Genomic DNA, 18,312 nt, shown 5'->3' on the forward strand with positions numbered 1-18,312 from the left:
CTCTTGGCTCCATCCCTGCAACTAAAGCCTCAGATTGCATTTATATCTCATATAGACAGGACAGCAACTAATGGTTATTTTCATTAGCCATTAGATTTTTCTCATTAATTGACTCTTTAACCTATGAAATGTCAGAAAATAGTGAATAGCCCAAGGCGACACCTTTACATCTCCTGTTTAGTTTGTCCAAAAAATAAAGATATTTGGTTGCTAATGCTTTATCCCAAAAGAAAGCAGCAAAATCTCACATCGGAGAAGCTGCAGCCACAGCATGATTCAGGTTTCTTCACTATTCTTACCTTAATACCTGCCAGTTACTCCACTTAGACGACTGTTCAGCAGATTCACACGTTATCTGTTTTCCTGATTTATGTCAAAACATCTGTCTCCATCCATATGGCAGATTTTCTGAACAACTTCAAGCCATCGCTCTCACTGGACAATAACTGATTTTATTGAATGGAATACATTACAACATATTATATATTAGAGTGAATTTAAAGCAGAAACAAGAATTAATTATCACCAAAGCAGTTCTAAACTGAAACTATCACCACACACACACACACACACACACACACACACACACGGGTTTTACAGCCGTAAAGATGCTAAGGAAAACACTGGTGATAAGAGGTAGATTCAGGCCAAAGCACCATTGACAGAAGGAGCCAAGGGAAAGGCTGAGCTGGCTTTAAGAGGTCAATGAACTGTGCCTGGTCTATTTGACATGCAAACATTCAGCTGCCCAGGAAAACTTGGACGAGGCTATGGAAAATGTACGTGTGAGAGAGTAAGTGAGGGAGAGAGAGGGGGAGATGCATGTTTTCACTAAGAAGTGGTGTCCAAAGACAAAGCCTGTGTGTCTGTGTATGAGTGTTTATTAGAGGTCAAAGGTTACAGCTGCTGGAGAAGGAAGTACAAACATAGCATTCTGAAAAACGGACCTTTACAAAGGCACATCATGTGAAAATCTCACCACCATGTAACATTTCCTCAAAAACATGACATGATTTTTTTGAATCATCCTCAATGTCTATTCAAACTGGACGCTCTTTAGGGAATGTTTGTCGTCTATATTCAGTCACTGACACATATACAATGGACATGGTGTCATCACTTCCCACCAGTATGTAAAAATAAGACCAAAATATCATGAATATAGCATCTGCTATCTTGCTTTTTTGCAACCAGATTCCACACAGTAGTAACCAGACGTGGAGCGACAGCATCGGACCGCCAATCAAAGCTGTCAAATCAACTGAAATACACCTCTTTTTATATCAAATGAATGTCACTTTTGGCTTTTTCCCATTAGGGGTTGCCACAGCGAACTGTCAGTGTGACGATTCGCATGTTGACATTTGGCATGTGTTTTACACCGGATGGCCTTCCTGACAGAGTTACCGCCGTGTCACTTCTGGGAGCTGTCGTAACATCCACATTTTATACAGTCGATGTGTTCAGTTTAAAGTTAAAACAGAGCACTACTATGACCTAGGGCCGTATCACCATACAGTAATTGCAATACTGCTAAGTTGACGAGAACTAGCAGTTTAGATTTACTATATTAAAAACAAAGCCCAACACACCACTGACAGCAGGGACTCAATGCTACAGAAGTCAGCACACTTTTCATTACCGAAATACAAACATTAAATTTTTTCAAAACTTCCTATGTCAACATTTATTTTGGATGAGAGACTCAGTCTTTCTCAGCATGTAGGACGCTGGTGGTGCACACATTTCTGGAGAGATATGGTACCATTCTTCTGAGAGAAGTTGTGTTTCTCTAACTTTTCTTTTTAAAATACCCCAGAGGTGTTCCACTGATTTAGTTCAGACGACATACTCGACCAGGTCTTCACTTTTTCCTTCTTTAGAAATTCTTGTGTAAGTTTGGCAGTGTGCTTTGGATCAGTATCATGCTGGAATATTCTGCTGAGACTATGGGACCGTGTAGTTACTGCAGTAGTACTGGCAGGTTTACACCAAACAAGAAGTGTTTTTTTTTTCTAGGATGCAATCTATAGTGGTTGACATTATGCAACATCCATCTCACTGGCTGAGCTGTCTGTCACTGATAACCCCTGAGAAAGTTCCAGTGTACACAGGTCATTGTGCAACCATGTCCGTACAATTGGAAACACACAGGTGTAACTCAGTTTTGTTTCAGTGCTCACAGGCTTTCTAACTTGCGTGTCAGTGGTCACAGGTGTACTCACTTTTGTTGCACTGAGTTTTTACTTTGGGGCCTGTATTTTCATTATTCATTAGAGGACTTGTCAACTTAGTGCAATTATTGAGACATCTAACTGTGTTGTAACACTATAAATACATTTCAGTATTCTTCTCAAAAGGTTCCAGCTCTGATCTGGCCTCTTTGTGCCTCTATAAGTTGACTTATAACTTCAAGAAAAATTACTTAAAAATATTAAAAATTCATTAATTACCAAAATAGTTCCCAGGACTGTAGTATTCTTGTGTGTTGCTATCCATTACTGTGACTGCAGGCAGTTTGGACTTGTGTCAATGTGTTAGTCTGACCTAGTTAAGACTGCTGTCATGACTTTTACCCAGAAGTGACCAGAGTGTTCATTCAGACGTAAGCTTGACACGTTCAGAGGCTTTAAGATTAAGATTTCATGTCTGAAAGGGGCTCAAAGTTATATTCTATCCATGAGCTACTACATATGACTTCAGTTTACACATCCAGATTAAGAAAATGTGAATGTAAACAAACCAAATACAGAAACAGAGAGTAAACATGTCTGACTGAATTCATACCACATAAAAACTGACTCACCCATAACCAAAACAGACAAGCAGCTGGCTGGAGGCAGCTGACAATTTCTCACACAGAAACACATAAACACACAGACACGAGTGAAGTTGTAGCCTGTGATTATGTCATGGCAGGATGACTGACTGTGAGAACTGGAGCTGTGAAAAGATCCATCCACCCGTCCATTATCTATACCGCTTATCCTGAACAGGGTCACGGGGGGGCTGGGGCCAATCCCAGCTGATACTGGGCAAGAGGCGGGGTACACGCTGGACATATCGGCGGCTCAAAAAAGGTTGCAGCTGTAAAACTGCAGAGAGCAGAAGAAGAGGACACTTCCTGATTCATTTCTGTGGACACCTGCTCTCCCAACACATCTCAGACAACCTATGCCGTACCTAGGAATCATGCTGACTTACTGCAGGAAGGTTCAAAATGAGCGTGGGAAACTTAGGCTTAAATTAGGGACCGATCCCCTGCAGAAAATACTGTTTACCAAAGAGACAGGAAGTCCTCTTTTTTCTCTTTTTCTTCATCAAGAAGGGTCAAAGGTCAGATAGACAGCATCAACTCTGAGGCCTGTAGGGATTAAACTCTCTTTTTCTCTGCTTGTATTGAAGATGTTTTTGAGGTCTGCACTGAAATGAAACTTTGTCCCTAATTAGCTTTTGGCCAATCTGTAATGTCCCAGTAATGAGCCTCTGATTCATGCATATTTGGACCAGTATCAGCTAAAATAAACCTGAACAAATGCAGAGCTTTCTATTCTACTGTTTTGTACACCTCAGCCACACAATTAAAAAAAGAAAAAAAAAAAAAAAGGAGGCACAGATTCCTAGTGCCCAAGGTGGCATTCTTATCCGTCAACAGCCCAACCCCAAACACGTTTAATTCCCTTTCATAAAGGCCAGAAGAGGCAAACAAACATACACATATGACAAGCTGAGAAAAAAAATCATTTTTGTCATATATGATAGTAAGTCAATTATTTTTGAGTTTTGAACTGTTGGTTGAATAAAGCAAGGAATCTGAATACTATGTAAAGGTTGTGGGAATTCTAACTGGCATTTTAAACTATTTTCTAATATTTTATAGACAAAATAATTGATTGATCAAGAATATAATCTACAGATGTCTCAGAAATGAAAATAATGGTTAGTGGTAGGCCTGAAGTTGGTGGCAAGCCAAAGTTAAACAAGACTCTTGTTGAGTTTGTGTGCCTTCGGCAAGCTGCAGTCTATATTTGCTCAATGACAAAGGCAAAGGTAAAAAATTTAAATAAAAAGAGATATAAAAGAAAGAAATTCAATATCCCTGCTCTTCTCATTTCAAAACAGAGACAATAATGACAAGCCTCCACAAGGCTTTGCTTAATCATCTTTCAGTCATTTGACGAGCATCAATAAAATGTGTTGCCACATACCTGACCAGGTTGAATCATTTTAATAGTTTCCCATAAACGGCCAAAACATTGCCAGTCAGTTAAACAGAAGTCTAATCAAACTCTGTCATATCAGCTGTAGGCTGCTCTGAATCACCGTGTTATCAATAGACAACATGTAAAGGTTGTGGGGGGGGGGGTGATACACTGATGTATCATATCATATCTCGATATGAATCAGATAGGACTTGATCAATCTTGATATGTGAAATTAATGGAGCTGCTAGAAAACAGTCTAAACAATTGGAACGATCATTAAAAATATTTGGCTTCCACTGTGTTTAGTTGCAACCTGACTTGTTTTTCTCTGAAGGTCAGTGATTAGAATGTCAATGAATTGCTTAACAGAACATTAATCAGCAACAGTTATGATAAAAAATTTATAATTAACTCAAAATAAATAAGATTATATCTGAAAAATTAATCTGATGACTAATAAAAATGATAATCAGTAGCCCTGGACAAAACTGCAATATATTTCTGTCAGTCAGCGATCAAGTTGTTTCAGCATTACACAACACATCATCACCCTGTCACTATGATTCTTGGCATGTACAACAGATACTTGTGTCAGCCTCGGTGCGCGGCAGCTCCTGCCGGGTGTCAGGTGTGTGTTATTATAACCAGCCTGTGACACTACTTCTGCCCCGCCCACCTGGGATGAACAGAGCTAGGCAGCCAGTCCCACAGGTAGACACACCTGAGAGCTGGCCGAACAGGAGCACAGCTCACAAGTCATCTTACACACCTTGTTAAGCGCCAGAAACACAGTGTATCTACTGATTTACCTTCACTAAACCACAACAAGTTTAATCCTAGAATGCATTTTATCAGATACCACATAAATGAGATGCTACACTAGGTTTGTGGTGCTGAATATGAGAAGTCCAGTAAAACATATTACGAAAAGTCACTGTTGAGCAAGAAATACACAAAATAGGCCACAGAAGCAGAACTATAGGGATATAATAGAGGCACAGAGGGACCAAGTACGGTGTAAGTACAGGCCTATTACAGCACATATGATTAAATATCAGGCTGCTAGCTCGACTTGGCCTCGGCCTTGATCTACTGCCTGGTCACCCAAGCTCCTTTTTTGCTTCTCCACCCTCGCCATCGATGGCTGTCTTGTTTGTCACTGTAAGGCATCTGAAGTTTCATCATGGGGATTCTCAAGCCACAGTTATGGACAATCCTCATTTCCACCACTGCTATCCCACGACTGTCAAACTCAGCAGTGGAAATCTACTGGTCTGCAACCCGCTACCAGCCCCCTGCTAGTCTATTCAGTCATGGGGACCTTCTCCAGTTTAAAAAAAAAAAAATACATTCACCATGGGTCCCATTGGAACTTCTGCTTCAACGCCACCAATCTGCCTAAAAGCAGATTGTTCATGTCTCCTCCCAAATGAAAAGTCAAAAATATGCCCCATTTTCATTTACACAGTGTTTCCAGACTCCTCCTAATCGTCCTATCCTCTCTCTCTCATCACTCAAGTTCTTCAGTATCATCTCAGCATCTGTCAGCTGGAATTTATTGTACAGTTCAAATCACAGCTTATATTACATGTTTAAATTAGCATAGTCATCATAATTTAATTGTAATTATATCATTCTATTTTTGGCTATTTTGTATTTGCTGTCTTTGATTCTTTGTTATTTTGTAATGTGTTCTTGGGCTTATTGACAGGTACAAATTTGATAGCAAACAGGTCATAATAAATGATATTTTAAGGACTTCTTGAGACATACAAACAGTATAAAATCACTTGGCATAGAGTATCAAAGTCAGATTAAAGTGGCAGTATAAGTGAAAGTATACAACCAAAGTACACCCCTGGTTACGATCACTAAAATGTTAAGTACTATCAAATCCTGTCCATTTAAAACTCTTATTTGTAGTCATCTAAAACCCAAGAAGAATGAAATCAATTCATCTGAAAAGCAGAACTGTTTTACCAATTAAACTTTAATAAAAGGCCCATATTTAAGAACCAACCACAACAAAAGTCAGTTCACCCTTCATTCATGAGATTCAGTTCTTTTATTTCTTTATAAAAGACTTGGCCAGGGTATAGTTTCCTCTGTTTTCATGCTTTAAAAGCTCTTTTGTGATTTTTTTGCAGTGTGTTTGGGATCACTGTCATGTTGAGAAAACTCCTGAGACTGGGAGTCATCTTTTCACCCACTACGCAGGTATACAGCCTTGTATTCTTAGTACCATCTATAAATGTACTCTTGCTTTAACTTTTTGTACTCATGGTGCTCCATATCAGCACACTCCCTTCTCCATGTGTCACTATAGTCACTGAGGTAGTCCTGACCAGGTCCATACCAAACATGCTGACCCAAACACATTTATTATCATTATTATTATTTTTATTGCTCTTTGACAAAATATAATCTTGCAGTTCTTAGACACCGTCTGTCGAGGCTGACTTCATATCACGTCCTTCACACTGCCTGATCAGTCACCGGTTTTCCACAAAAAATCCTCGATAAATCAGAGACACTTAGTATCTGTTTTCAGTGCAAGGATCCACGGGGACATCATGCACTGCACCTTTTGTTACTGGAACTAGGCCTGTGTCAGTTCCTGCACCTCCTAATCACTGCGTAACTATATCAGCTTATGTTCAAAGGACTACTGATGCTCTGTTGTCTTGTCCCATCTTTATGAAATCTCATAACCTGGTTTCTTACATGTTCAGAGAACTCCTTAACAGGTGGAGCATTAGATAATATATATGATCAAACACCCTGTGGGAGGAATACACAAAACACTTGTCTTATCTTTAACTGGTATGCCCAACTTAGTGAAAACATTATAAAGCGTCCTACCTTGCTCTGCCTGAGAGACCCTGAAGAGCATTTTCTTGTCTTTACTGTGATCAGTTATTTTTAAATCTTCAATAACACCTAGAGACTTTCTGGATTTATCATAAGTGTGACACAGTGAGTACTAGGCATCTTCACTTGCTTTAAAAATAATATAATGGTTGTAAGTATGTCACAATTCTTAATAATTTAGGATCTTAGTGATACTGCACAGAGATGCTCTCAGTGTTGTTATACACTGCAATCGTCACTACAAACTCAGTATGGAGTACCAACATCACAACTAAAGTCATTATACATATACTGCAGAGTTATTTAGGCTTAAGTGCCCTAATGTCATTGTTAATTCAATACAGTGTAGTAAAGTCACTGCATGAATATTATACTGACATGTAGAGCAGTGTAAATATAACTAGACAGCACTCAGAGATCACAAACCTCTGCCAAGGCAGTCACTGTCACACTGTTCCCATGAATGCAATTCCACCTAAAAGCAATATGACCATGATAGTTTGACCCTTATAATATGGTTCCTTGACCCTGAAATACTACCCCTAGAATCTGGAATCAAACTGATATCATTATAGTTTGAAAGTTATTCAAGAAACACTATTTTGGTAATGGTGGGTTTCTTCAGGATCTAGGTCAGTGACTTTTGAAGGTATGTTAAATGTGTTGACACACTGCTACAGTTTGGTCTTCTTGCAAGTATGTAACATTATTTGTTGTCTCACATTAGTATGTTTTCTGTGACCCATATACATTTGAACATTCTGGATCAGCATATCCAGAATATTGCTTGAATCCAGGTGATAGCTACGTTTTGTATGGTAGAGCTTATGTGGATGTTGTTACACAATTTTTGTCCAAACAATCTAGACATCATGTATGGAATTAGAAGCAAAATCACTGAAATTGGCCCTCTCTCTTAATGGTGATGACCTGGATCAGCACCAAAATCTAATGTCATCTAAATCCTTTCATTACTTTTTGAGTTATGCTTTGTATGGTAGAGCTTATGTGGATGTTGTTACACAATTTTTGTCCAAACAATCTAGACATCATGTATGGAATTAGAAGCAAAATCACTGAAATTGGCCCTCTCTCTTAATGGTGATGACCTGGATCAGCACCAAAATCTAATGTCATCTAAATCCTTTCATTACTTTTTGAGTTATGCTGTGAACAAACCAAGCATAATCAAACATGGTTAGTTAGGCGAAGGTAATGGGATCAATAATAGGCTATTCAAGTTAGACAATCACAGTCACATTATAAGTCACTACTGGAATATTATCAGAGCATCTTGGTCAATATAAACAACGTAAGATCTCTATAAACTTGATTTATAGAACTAATGTCAAGTCACTATAATAATATTAAGGTGAGGCAGGTTTATTCAAATAGCACATATATAAGGGGACCAGTCAATACAGGAACATCACATGAACAGCCTAAGAGAAATAAACAAGTCTCCACACCCTCTCTATGGTGTATAAAAGACATATTTTGTGCCAGGAAATTAATATTAAAAAGATCTTAAAAGTGATATGAAGAGCATAAAGCTACTGTAAATTTAATTTGGATGACCGACAACACAATATAACTCACTATATCAACATTCAGGGACATCCTAAGAGACACAAACTCAATAAAGTCACTATACAGTGAGTATGTAGTGTCAATGTCACATTAGAAGGCACTACAGGAATAATATAGGAACACCTAAACATCATGAGACAGCTACAAACCCAATTTGTGGCAAAGTCACTATAAATTCTATACAAAGTAGCACAGGGCCTTTTAAAACCACTTTATAGTAACATAACGAGCTACGAAATTAACATTACAGAGACTCCATTCTGATTACAGCTCTTTGAACTAGGAGCCCTGCAGGTACGTGTCATAAAGCCCAGGTAAGAACTTTAAAATGTAAAGGAAACGACTTGTAGTTGCACTCAACTGTTGATACCGTGGCTTGCGTGCTTATATCGGTGACTAACAAAAAACAAACAAACAACAAAACCCATTCAAAGTCACATTGCATCCACCTTTCCAATTACCTGCATACCAGGAACTTCCATGGTTACTTCGAAGTATGAACGCCCTTTTCCTCCTCCAGGTTTGTTTCTTCTTCTTCTTCTTCTTCTTCTTCTTCTTCTTTTTAGCTCTTGTTTTCTTTCGCTCTCACTTCGAGTTTCACGCACAAAGTAACAAAGTAAGAAACAGCTTCGACGTATAATATATCCGAGAGAAACCGCGGTCGGTTTGTAAAGAAGAACAGCAGTAGAAAAGAAGTCAAACTACAAACACACATACACACTCACACACAGACGCACGGGTCGTGAGAGAGACTCCAGCAACCAAAAAAAAAAAAAAAAATTGAGCAAACGAGGAGGACGACGAGCTGGTTACAGCCCACTTCAAGGGAGGAGCGACAGAGTATCAGTGTCACACATGAAGACGTCTACTGCCTCCTAGTGTTTTGGAAATCAATGAACACAATCGATTCGAGGATCACGTCGCCTTCAGGTACAAATGGGTACAACTTGTAAAGTTCCGATGATAAACTGTCTGTCTGCAGTTTTTGCTGTACAACAGATAGAACATTTAATAACAAAGACAAACTGAATATAACTTATTCTGGTAACTGTCGTTGATGTGGAAATTTTAAGATATAATTTAACGATACCTGAATTCTACAAGCGGATTTAGCAGTACATTATTTCCAAGGGTCATAGAAGGCAGCATCAGGTTTCGATGTGATGTCACACGGAAGTGAGGGAAAGGGGGAGGAGCCTGGTAGAAGATGGCGTCTGTACGCTGTAGGCGAGACCCCTGCGGCGTTATCTGTCTGATTTTAACTTATTTCAGCGTGTTTTATGCTGACTACGTGGTCATACAGTATGTCCTCATTCCTGCATACTCGGGCAGGTCGGTACTTTGTATTCCTTTGTTGTTTCAACCGCTAAAACGAAACGATATGGCGCCTGTATCTTTGCGTTGTCTTCATTCATTTGACAGTAGACAGGTCTCACAGCATCCCCACGTTTTCTTTTGGTTTTATTGTTTGTTTGTTTTTGCCGAACCGATACAAATCATGTTTATCTTAGATAAACTTGTATTGAAATATTTTAGGGGAGTGTTTGTAATGAGGTGACACTAAAGAACGTGATGTTTAGTTCGTTTACCAGCTGAGGTGTTTGATACACGCCAAACCAAACAGCTCTCGGTTTCGTTGTGGTCAGGTTTCCTAGTAATTTTCTATTGGCCTGAGATCTCATTCAGAAATCTTGCTCTTTAATATTGCCTTGAGTATCGGCTAAAGATCACATCTTCTAAACGACGGATCACAACGTTTTCTAAATCAACGACTACCGCCCTTTAATTCGGCGTATATCCAAAACACTGATGTATCAGTTATCACTGATACATGTTCAAATTATGCAAAGTTGACACCAAAGATTGATCAGGACATGTGCGTATTTCATACTTATTTATATTTTACTGCTAGTATTTTTATGAATGATACTTTTCATAGCTACAATACTAGTTCATGAACCCAAGGTTGACACTTTACACTGTGGTATTTGCATTTATGTGACTCAAAGCTATTTATTAACCTTCAAATATCTATTGCACTTTTTAATGTTAAGTAGGTATGTTTCGCTATTCTTTGGCATTTTATAGATTAAAAGTTCGTTAAGAAAATAATACAAAGATTAATAAATAATAATAAATATCTGTTGTACCCCTACATATCATAGAAGACTAATTAAAGCACGTCAGGAGGTTAAAAGTTTTGTTTTGTGGATTAATAAACATGCTGTTTTGCGTATTAAATCTCCCTTTCTAACTCTCTGACAGTGTGTGGTGCACTCTGCATGGCTCAGTGTTCAACCTGATTTTGCTGCTGCTGCTGGCCTGCCACTCCAAAGCTGTTTTTTCAGATCCTGGTCAGTAAACTGTTCAACTCTGTGTTTACTATTCAGGTTAATAAGTTAAGAAAGAAACTGGACGGGGGGAATCATTAGTGGGGCAACGGCAGGGGCAGGTGGGGGGGTGTTTGCCATTTAATGTGCTTGTTTGTGATCTTGTCTAGGCATGGTGCCTCTTCCTGACACAGCCATAGACTTCTCAGACCTTCGTTCACAGTCGTCTCGGATGAGTGAGCGTGTGAGTCACAAAGTGAACAGTAACCGTTTTCTGTTGCTCTTCTCAAAAAGTGTAACCCACAAAGTGTTATTGTTATTAATTGACCAGATGCATTAAAAATGTTTAAGTTGTTCAAAAATCTGTCTTCAGACAAACAGTGAGATGTGGTTCAGATAGACTTTTTCCACTTTGAAACGTTTGGAGTTTCTATCTAATAATAGAGAAAGAGTATGAGGGAGGTTGTGTCATCGCTCTGATTATTACTGTTTATCTAAGGGTTACTCTGTATTTAAACCTTTGCAGCTGTACTTATGACCATTTTGGCCCTTGTTATTATGTACCTGTGAGCTAAATGGCAGATGTCTGTGTTGGCTCAGTGGTTCTGAATGTTTATGAATATATATCATCATCCTCTTTTCTTACACTCAAATGGGTTTAAAAAATACTGGAAGTTCTCTGATTGTACAAACTGGGACTAAAACATCTTCTGTTGTCAAGGCTGCTAATATAGCTGGACTGCTACTGTAAAAATGCAGTTGCCTTTTTTTTTTTCTTCAAGCTTTAAGATTTATGCATAGGTAGTTTTTTGGCAGTGTAGTGTATCAGTAGAAAATTCTGAATTCAACCATTCTAATAATTGATTTAGTCATTTATAAAGCAAAACTGCCAAATATTCTCTTGTTAAATAATCCAGCACAGAAGATGGAATTTGTTCACTGAGCGGTAAATGTACAATTGAAGCCGTTTTGAGCCGAGATGAACTCTGACATGCTGTGTAATATACATAAATATGTTCCTTTAAAAACAGATTAGATTGGATGTTTATATATTTGTGGTTGAATAGCCATCAGATTGTGACTAGTTTTGAGCTGTTGTCCTTTTCAGGGCTGTGAGGGTTGGACGGTGTGTAGTCGCTGTGAAACCTACAGACCACCCAGAGCGCATCACTGCCGCGTCTGCCAGAGGTGCATCCGCCGCATGGACCATCATTGTCCCTGGTGAGAAAATGCCAACCATCCACTGAACCAGCTTCTATCTTTAATCTTTCCCTCTTCTTTCCCCCGCTTGTGTTCTTGTCATCTCACATTTGTCCCTTCTTCTTTCTTGACCTCCAGTGCATCACCCTCTCTTCCCCCCAGTGTCGTCTCATCCACTTTCTAATGTGTGTTTTAGGATTAACAACTGCGTTGGGGAGCTAAACCAGAAGTATTTCATCCAGTTTCTCTTCTACACTGGTGAGTAGATACAGAGTGCTACATCATGTTTACGTTGGTAATGCCTTTAAAAGCCCTTAGTGTAGACGTTCCTTGAAAGTCTTGTATGGACAGTATGAAAGCAGCACTACTACTCCTACCACAACTGCAGCTCAAGGTAATGCTATTGATATTGTTATTGTGATTCTATGTATGTGTGCAGGCATGGCCAGCCTCTACTCCATGGTGTTGGTGGTGACGGCCTGGGTTTGGCGGATAAGGAATGAGAGAGAAGGTGATGCAGATAAAGAAGGAGAGGAGGTGCCCAGTAAACACCTGATAGTGTGAGTGTGCTACAATGAGGAAGGGTGGAGATCAGGGTTTCATTTCATCACTCACAAGCAATTACACTTTAGCCTTAAGAGTGTTTTTACACTTTGGCTAGTGAGATTTAGAAGCTGAGGTTTTAGTTTATCAGTCTTGTTTAAAATCTATAGTACAGAGGTATTTTTGTATCAACAGCTTTTATCATGATGTTTAGTGTTATCTTTGATAGCTAGTAATTCATCTTCTGTTTCTATTATTTCTACTTTTACTTATTTTTTTCTCTTTCACAGTGCTCACTACATCATCCTCCTGGTGGAGTCAGTATTGTTTGGTGTGTTTGTCATGGTCATCTTCTATGATCAGGTATATACACACATATACAGCCAGCATCTTACTAGAGTGTGGAAACCTGAACCGAGCACAGTGGGACCCCTTAGTACCTGAAGGTTCGGGCCAGGTCCAGACACGTAGGTCAAACTTTAGGCTAGACGGCTGGAGCACTCAAATGTCAGCTTCATTTATTGATAAGGAGAAAAACACCATACAATCTCAACTGTGTCGAGCTCAGGTTGGGTTTGGACATTATATACTATAAGCTTGTCAGGTCCAGGTCAGGTTCAGACACCACACTCTCGGGCACAGGTTGGGTTTGGACAGAAATATGTAGCCCAATCCACGCTCTACCTCTTGCCCTAACAGTAACCATCACACTAATACTAAACCTAATTCTAACCTGAAACCTAAAACTGAGCATTAACCCTCAAACAGCCTTTTGAACTTGTGAGGACCAGTCAAAACGTTCTCATAACTCAACTATGGAATTAATGTAACATTTGTCCACACAACTATGGAAAGAAATGTACACAATGGAAAATTCATAGTGGTTCCCACTGCTCTCTGATATGTAAACACTCATATTTTACATGTTAATGTATAATGAACCAAGTGTGTGTGCCTTTAGAAACAAATCAGCCTCAAATCTGAGACTTATGAAAATCTGCACAAACTATATACTGATGACATAATACAGCAAGTGCAGCTTTTCTGAATATACTTTATCAGAAATCTCATTGTGTCTCTGTCCCAGCTGGTCTCCATAATCACAGATGAGACTCCGATAGAGCAGATGAGGAACAGGTTGACAGTGATCAAAGACAGAGGCTCTTCATCTTCATCCTCTTCAGCTTCCTTGTCCTTGCGACTCCCTCACCAGCTCTCACATACCCGCAAGCCAAAGCTCGCTCTGCTGCGGGAGGTCTTTGGGAGAGGTGGGTCTGTGTTCGTCATCGGATTGTTACTAAAACAGTCACATGCCTCATCTGTTTTAATCATTGTTTTATTTTATTCAGGTTCGATCTTTTGCTGGCTTCTTCCTCTTCACTCAAGCCCTCCATCTGTCAGCGGCATCACCTACTCCGCCCTGCCTGACTACGACGTCTGACCTTTGGCCTGTAAGAGTGAGAGGGAATGAGGAAAGGATGGCAAGCAAGGTTTTATCTGTGTGTTTGCGTGTGAGAATGAGTTTTCTGCCTAACTATGATGTCTTATCTTTGCACTGAATTGGTGAAGAGGGAAGGAGGACAAAGTCTGAGACTGGGGATTAAAGAAGACTGTGTGTGTGTGTGTGTGTGTGTGTGTGAAATAGATGAATGACTGAATCATCCACTGAGTGTGTGTGACATTATCCCCCAGGACTTACAGAGGAAACTCAGACCCCAGACTCATGAAAATATGTTTCTTGTCATGAGGAAAAAGCACTGACACTCTCCATTTTGTTCCAGTCTGTAGTTTACTGTCAGCGTCCGACTGTTTTGACATGTGGCGATTTTAGCCTTGTGTGGACACAGTGGCTTTGACTGGATTTAAAAAGGCTTATATGGCTACTTCTACACTAAGGCTGCTGATACCAGACTTAAATTTTGACCGTTTTCATGCTCAGCAGTTCAGATATTGAGATTTCTTGCTTGTGCAGCAACATTTAGGCCATCGTGAGACTGTCCATGGAACCTGCAAGATGCAGATGATGGAGAATAATATTACAATATGCAAAGTATTTATTTGTACATGTGAGAATCAGGGGCTGTGCTACCCCAAAACTCTAAAGCTAGAAGTGGAGTAACTTGCAAAAATGAGGCATCAGTCTTAACTTTAAGGCTCCAGTTTTTGCTCTCAGCGTAATTCAGTGTTGGTTTTTTTTAGCTTTAAAAGTAGCTTGGAAGGCTCAGAGAAGTAAGAGGCAGTCCAGACGACCCCTAAGTCCATCAGACCTGCTTATAATCAGTCAACTGCTACAGGTTACAAGCCTTGTAGGGGCAGATAGGTCTTTAACCTTTACAGTTTATTTTCCGACCTCCGTTCCTGTATAGTGCTGAATAGTTTACACACCAACACAAACAATGTGTCAGCCAGTCACTGTGGACAAAAAGAGTAGGTTTGCTCATCATATCAAAAAGCTTAGCTTGGAACTTTAAGTTTCACATAGGAAGGCTCCTGTAACGTACCTTGGGAACACAGGCTACATACAGAGCTACGTAGCACCAACCAAACGATTGCTGACTTTGATCACCATCAACCCTCATGTTAGTTAAACCCCAGTACATTTTTATCATGATGTTTTTGAAGCAGTTGACTTCTTGCCAGTATTTATGCTAACAGATGTTTTGGCTCACAAAGTTCCTCTGACATTACACAGCATGTATCATTTCAGAAAGCTGCTTAATGCGGTCTGGGTTAGTGGTCTGGGGTCGGCTTCCTGTTTCAGTATTCATGTATGTTTGACCCTTATGTTCACCTGAGTGAACTAAGTGGTGAACCGTGAAAGCTAACTTCACCCAAAAATTTGTATGTTACTGAAATGTGTTTTGCTTTGACAGAGACATTTATTTTTCATTTTTTACAGAATCAAATTCTGTTTGATGTATTTTTGTGATCCCATTTAATGTCCAAGTGAATTTTTGAGGCTGCATTTTATTTATTTTCACATCCATATTAGTGGAGCTTAGTGAATTAACAGTGCAAAACAGGCCAAGCTTTAATTTCATGAGGTACTGTATTTGATAATTACCAGTACTTTCACTGTGGTCATATTTACTACCTGGCCAAAAGTATGTAGACATCCCAACATTATACCCATGTGATTGTTGAATGTCTCACTTCAAAATCACAGGCATTAATCTGCTGCCTCTTCTCTTCTGGTCTCAGTCATTCCGCCAGATGTTGAACTGGCTGCAGGGGTTTGTTCCCATTCAGCGTAAAAAACAAACAAACAGTGAAGATCAGTGTACTTTCTATTATTTATTTCATTCTCAAATTGATCACTGTAGGTCAAGATTGCAATTATACCATGATGATAACACTATCTGGTGTCAAATATCACATCTTTAAAAAGATAAGTCTTATATGTATTTAACAGGATAAAAAGAACTAGCTAAGCCCCCTCCATTACTTTCTGTAAATAAATGACCCCAAAGTGATATAAAGATTGGAATAATAGGAACAAAAAGGATAAATTGGGAGTTTATTGTGAAGTTTTGTGGTTCATAAGCAAATAAGACATAGAAATAGTCCACAGGGAGATTCCTTTTTGTGGTGTATACTGTCATACTAACCTTGAACTGTATTTTAACCTGGAGATGTAAATAATATTTCTTGTCATCAGGTCCTCAATGAATCACCCCAACATGCAGTCAGAGTACACTTCTCAGTGTTCTGCTAAATCTCAGTGAACAGTCACTTCTTAACTTATTTATTGTTTTTAACTATTCCGTGGAGTTAACTCTACCAATATTTTTATGTGAGGGCTGAAGCTGCCTTTCTGTACTGACCAGGGTTTGGATTTCCTGCTTCCTTAATGTGAATATAGAGTATATTTAAAAAAAATCTGTTCTTATAGGCGACATTTTACTTCTCCTACATTATGCATGCTTCAGAGGCTGGGAATGAAAGATGAGAGTATACAGCTGTTTACTTGCCAACATAAAATTTTAGAATTAAGAGACAACATGAATCCTTAAATAAAATTACTACTATAAAAATACTTGATTTCAAGTTAAAGTCCTGCTTTCAAAACCATTCTGAAGTAGTGTAAAACATAAAGTACTTCTTTCTGAAATGTAGAGAAGAATACAAAATGGCAGAAAATGGAAATGCTGACAAAGTGCAAGTACCTCAAGTTTGTGCTTAAGTACAGTACTGGGGTATAGTCCAAAACTGCACAGTATTGTGGTTATGTGCTCAGATCAGAAACCGCTGTACTTGAAAAGCCTTCAGCAGCATTTAAATTATTCTGCATCTGAGAACAAATTATACTGCAGGACACATTTGTTAACGCAACAACCGGAGGAATTCTCTGTATGTTGTGGTCATTTTGCACAAGTTGTCATGTAACTATGAAGCAGTAAGACTACTACGGGTAACATCTCTCCTTTTAATTTGAAAGTCAGAGACACACAAAGGTAGCTTCACCTGTCGGTGCGTTTTTATGTACAGTATGTGTGTATATAGTAATTCTAATGTTTATACAGTTTATGTGAATTATCCATAGTGTTCACGCTGGTCCTCAGATGTTACTCGTAAAATGAGAACACATCACCTGTTAACTTTGAAAAGGTCTTTTTTTTGTGACTATGATAACATGGAAGGATCTACCTTTTTAAAAGGAATTTTACATATTTTATGAATTGCTGATACTTACTATTTTAAAACATGTTTAACCGTAGTTTGTCCTCAAGTGAAGAGTGAGAGATGGTTGCGGTGGTTACGAGAGCATACAGCCTTGTCAAAGGGTTTGTAATTCTGTGTTCACACTCCAGCTGCGTTACAGGGTTTTTCTATTATGTTTAGACAAAACGTTTGTTGTCATACTTCATTGGCATACTTACATATACTACATATTTATGGCCTGGTGATGTTTTGGATGTTGCCATTGGTGGTGTTTACAATATTTAATCAGAACTCCAAAACTACACTGTGGTTACATTGCAGTGCCTCCATCCAAACCTTGTGACCAACAAGAGATGACATATAACCCGGAAAAAGTTATTCCCTTAATTCTAGGCAATATCTCTTCTCATCTTACCAAAATATAAAACAACTGGTCAGCTGATGCTGCATTCAGAAATCATCCATCACGACGACATGAGCTCTTAAAATCCTCAGTTCTCCATAAAGCCAGCTGATGGATGCAACTGCTTTTCAAGCTTCCCATTATCTTTCAAGCATCAATCATAGAGAATTGGAAAGCTTTGATTGGCCGGGCCATTTTTGCACTTTGCAGGCAACAAAAATCATTTGCAGCGATGCTAGGAAGAGCAGATACTTTATTTTGAATGTGTTTAGCAGAGATTACAAGCTGCATTCAGTAATTTATGATCAGTTGCCCCAGGGTGCTCGGATCCCATTATATTTGCTTGCAAATCTAGCTTTGAATGTCTTTAGCAAAGGTTTCAGGCTACATTCAGTAGTTTATTGTCTATCTATGGACCAATCAATGGGCTTTTGGTGATTTTGCTTGTGGTGTGAAAGCATGTTTTCGGTGACATGGCTCGATGCAATAACCACTATCTAAACTAGAA

The 18,312-nt window shown here is 39.0% G+C and overlaps 2 protein-coding genes across 4 annotated transcripts in view; one reads left to right on the forward strand and one right to left on the reverse strand.

Annotated features, from left to right (window-relative positions):
* The window catches only part of LOC109965836 (serine/threonine-protein kinase 26-like), a 23,485-nt gene extending 13,939 nt beyond the window's left edge, over window positions 1-9,546 (reverse strand). Inside the window, exon 1 of the mRNA XM_020610180.1 lies at window positions 9,128-9,546. Within this exon, the coding sequence (XP_020465836.1) occupies window positions 9,128-9,148 (21 nt within the window). The 5' untranslated portion in view covers window positions 9,149-9,546. The remainder of the gene's footprint in view (window positions 1-9,127) is intronic.
* A 291-nt stretch (window positions 9,547-9,837) lies between these two features.
* LOC109965828 (palmitoyltransferase ZDHHC3) lies at window positions 9,838-18,306 on the forward strand. 3 transcript variants are annotated; one of them, XM_020610158.1, is made up of 10 exons: window positions 9,838-9,998; window positions 10,932-11,020; window positions 11,167-11,240; window positions 12,105-12,217; window positions 12,393-12,454; window positions 12,636-12,756; window positions 13,030-13,102; window positions 13,827-14,007; window positions 14,089-14,229; window positions 16,398-18,306. In XM_020610158.1, exons 1-9 carry the CDS (start codon window positions 9,874-9,876, stop codon window positions 14,178-14,180), a joined length of 930 nt encoding a protein of 309 aa, XP_020465814.1. In that variant the 5' UTR covers window positions 9,838-9,873; the 3' UTR covers window positions 14,181-14,229; window positions 16,398-18,306. The 3 variants fall into 3 exon arrangements, with proteins under 3 accessions (XP_020465814.1, XP_020465815.1, XP_020465813.1); XM_020610159.1 differs by having other exon boundaries at window positions 14,089-14,190; XM_020610157.1 differs by having other exon boundaries at window positions 14,089-18,306.
* Window positions 18,307-18,312: the final 6 nt, after the last annotated feature.

This window comes from Monopterus albus, unplaced genomic scaffold (genome assembly GCF_001952655.1).
Source record: "Monopterus albus unplaced genomic scaffold, M_albus_1.0 scaffold104.1, whole genome shotgun sequence".
Taxonomy (NCBI): Eukaryota; Metazoa; Chordata; class Actinopteri; order Synbranchiformes; family Synbranchidae; genus Monopterus; species Monopterus albus.